Source organism: Sinocyclocheilus grahami, unplaced genomic scaffold, assembly GCF_001515645.1.
Source record: "Sinocyclocheilus grahami isolate Dianchi unplaced genomic scaffold, SAMN03320097.WGS_v1.1 scaffold11781.1, whole genome shotgun sequence".
Lineage (NCBI taxonomy): Eukaryota > Metazoa > Chordata > Actinopteri > Cypriniformes > Cyprinidae > Sinocyclocheilus > Sinocyclocheilus grahami.
In genome coordinates this window covers 1,763-2,715 of record NW_015514037.1, presented here as the reverse complement: position 1 = coordinate 2,715, position 953 = coordinate 1,763, and the positions used below count along the sequence as shown (strand labels likewise).

The following is a 953-nucleotide window of genomic DNA, read 5'->3' as shown; positions in this document are numbered from 1 at the left end:
CTACTAGCAATGGAAAAAGGAAATCTCGCAAGATTCCAAGGAAAACCTCTCGATGAAATTGAGATTGAAGGTATGTGCATAGTTTTATATAATAAGAATAATATCAAATATTTCTGTAAATAATAGAAGTTTAGGATCTATATGTGTGTACTTTAATGCACGTGTATGGGTGGTTGTCAAATATGCTTTTCTATAGATGAAATTGATCTGGAATTAGACGATGAAGAAATAAGTGATGAAGATGATGAAGAGTCAGATCCTGCTCATGGAGTAAGGGGTACGTAATGAATTTTATTCCAGTGTGCATCAATGGGATTGTGTATTCACTACAGAACTTACCACAGGAGGCCCACTACAGTCTTCATACAGACTTGCATATGGTCTCCTTCTAGTCTATATGGCTTTATTAAGAAAAATGTTAAGTGAACCTAAATAGGGATGCATCCAATTAACTACGCAAGAACTTTGATATCGATATGTTCAGTTTTGGTATTTGCTCATACCATTTACACATTCCTGTATTGTCATTTCTTTTGTAGTTTGTAAAAATATTTGTGTAGACATAGCTAAAGAATACGACTAATATTAGTTGTCTTGTTTTGTTTAGCAAATAGATGTTTCCTTCAGTTATTTTCATTCATAATTATGCCCGTTAAAGGGGTCATGAACTGCATGTTTTAATTTCTTAATGACTCCTGAGGTGCACTTAAAATGTTAGTATGATTTTTTTTACATTAAAAATTATAATTTAGATTATTTTAGATTTAGATAATTTTCTACGCTGATTTTAGTCCTCTGGTTTGAATGCTCCGTTAGAAGGGGCATGTCTGTTGTCAGACTTCAGTGTAAACGCCCCCACTGCTATGATTGGCTGACATTATACAGTATTAGATGTGGAGCTCTCTCGACATTTTTACTATTACAGCTGTCGAGATTATCTAATTGTGAAAAGT

The 953-nt window shown here is 33.5% G+C and overlaps 1 protein-coding gene across 1 annotated transcript in view; it reads left to right on the top strand.

Moving 5' to 3' along the window:
• LOC107578751 (uncharacterized) overlaps positions 1–953 on the top strand; it is a gene marked incomplete at both ends in the record, with an annotated part of 4,271 nt that overhangs the window by 1,672 nt on the left and 1,646 nt on the right. Inside the window, 2 exons of the mRNA XM_016264674.1 lie at positions 4–70; positions 197–277. Of these exons, the coding sequence (XP_016120160.1) occupies positions 4–70; positions 197–277 (148 nt within the window). The remainder of the gene's footprint in view (positions 1–3; positions 71–196; positions 278–953) is intronic.